Consider the following 1,766-nt stretch of genomic DNA (forward strand, 5'->3'; position numbering starts at 1 on the left):
GGCGGCGTGTGAGGTTTCGTTTCCCTCCTCCTCCGCTGGAGCTTCTATCGGCCCACCATCCCGTATCCAGGGGTAAGCAAACCCTAAACCCTAAACCCTAAACCCTAAACCCTAAACCCTAAACCCTAAACCCTAGAGGGTAACACTGTGAAGGTCTTACACTGCGAAGACACTCTACGCACTTTCAGCTTATCTGATATTTTATTTGGGGCTAGGGATGTTTGCTTGAGGGTTTAGGGTTTAGGGTTTAGGGTTTGGGGTCTAGGGTTTAGGGTTTAGGGTTTAGGGTTTAGGGTTTGTGTCTTCTTGTGTGCAGCTGTGCATTCCTTCGAGACGCCGTACTTTAAGGGATCGTAAGTTTACTACTTTTTGCTTAGGGTTTAGGGTTTAGGGTTTAGGGTTTAGGGTTTGACGCTTGTGCGTGGTCTAGGGTTTAGGGTTTAGGGTTTAGGGTTTGTGAGGAATGTACAGAATGATTGCATGCGCCGCGGGGGTAGGAGATATGAAGGATTGTGGTTTGGGGGCGCCGAATGCAACGATGAGGGTTTTGATTCAGGTACGAGGGTTTAGGGTTTAGGGTTTAGGGTTTAGGGTTTAGGGTTTAGGGTTTAGTAGGGTTTACAGTGCATCAACGGCCATCATTTTTTCTGTAGAAATGAATATAACTCCTCCTTCTCTCAAACTCAGTATATAAAATCTAGGGTTTAGGTTCTAGGGTTTAGGGTTTAGGGTTTAGGGTTTAGGGTTTAGGGTTTGTGATTAGGGTCAGTTTCTCCACCCATGGCGACTAGGAGAGGTTCTATCAGGTCAAGTGTTCTCTCGCCCCCTGCAGCATCTACCCCCCCGCTGGATTGTCTCTTTAGGAATTAAAGTTGTTAAAACCCTCACAGACCTCATCGAGGTAGGGTTTAGGGTTTAGGGTTTAGGGTTTAAGGGTTTAGGGTTTATGGTTTAGGTTTTAGGGTTTAAGGGTTTAGGGTTTACGGTTTAGGGTTTAGGGGTTAGAGTTTAAGGGGTTAGGGTTTAGGGTTTAAGGGTTTAGGGTTTAAGGGTTTCGGGTTTAAGGGTTTAGGGTTTAGGGTTTCAGGGTTTAGGGTTTATGTCTTCGGCTGTACGAGCTCCAGCCTGTGGAGGGTTTGCGAGGGTTTGCGGGGTCTGAAGGCTCAACTAGGGTTTAGGGTTTAGGGTTTAGGGTTTAGGGTTTAGGGTTTTGTGTGCAGGAGGATATATGCTCGGAGACGGAACCCTACTTTTTGTCTCCTCTTGTTTGTCTCGCTGACAAAATTAGCGTTGTAGAGTAAACCCTAAACCCTAAACCCTAAACCCTAAACCCTAAACCCTAAACCCTAGATATGTTATAGAGGAAATTCAGAGTGGATAGTGTGTGCATCTGTATAAACCTTTTTTTATTGCGGTGGTTTAGGGTTTAGGGTTTAGGGTTTTGCATGTATAATCGTGTATATAAACTGTTTTATTATATTTTGAGGGTTTAGGGTTTAGGGTTTAGGGTTTAGGGTTTGTGTTGTATCTCTGCAGCCCTCGCGTCTGTTCTCCTCCTTCTTTATCGAGTTTAAATATACAAGAAGATAATAAATTATTATTTATAAATCAACAACTGTCTCCTTTTTCTTTGTCTCCTTTTTCTGTCTCCGAAAGAAAAAATAAATTAATTAATTTGCATGCGCTCAATACGCTCAGGTTTGATCCTCAGCTTGTCTATACACTCGAATTCTCACAGGTACTATATATATATATATATATATATA

At 43.2% G+C, this 1,766-nt stretch overlaps 1 protein-coding gene across 1 annotated transcript in view; it reads left to right on the forward strand.

Moving 5' to 3' along the window:
- Positions 1-1,301, forward strand: part of EMH_0093870 (uncharacterized protein) — a gene marked incomplete at both ends in the record, with an annotated part of 1,653 nt that extends 352 nt beyond the window's left edge. Inside the window, 5 exons of the mRNA XM_013502034.1 lie at positions 1-72; positions 317-353; positions 472-556; positions 764-901; positions 1,221-1,301. Of these exons, the coding sequence (XP_013357488.1) occupies positions 1-72; positions 317-353; positions 472-556; positions 764-901; positions 1,221-1,301 (413 nt within the window). The remainder of the gene's footprint in view (positions 73-316; positions 354-471; positions 557-763; positions 902-1,220) is intronic.
- Positions 1,302-1,766: the final 465 nt, after the last annotated feature.

This window comes from Eimeria mitis, genomic scaffold, assembly GCF_000499745.2.
Source record: "Eimeria mitis Houghton genomic scaffold, Emh_scaff8134, whole genome shotgun sequence".
In the NCBI taxonomy this organism is placed as follows: domain Eukaryota; phylum Apicomplexa; class Conoidasida; order Eucoccidiorida; family Eimeriidae; genus Eimeria; species Eimeria mitis.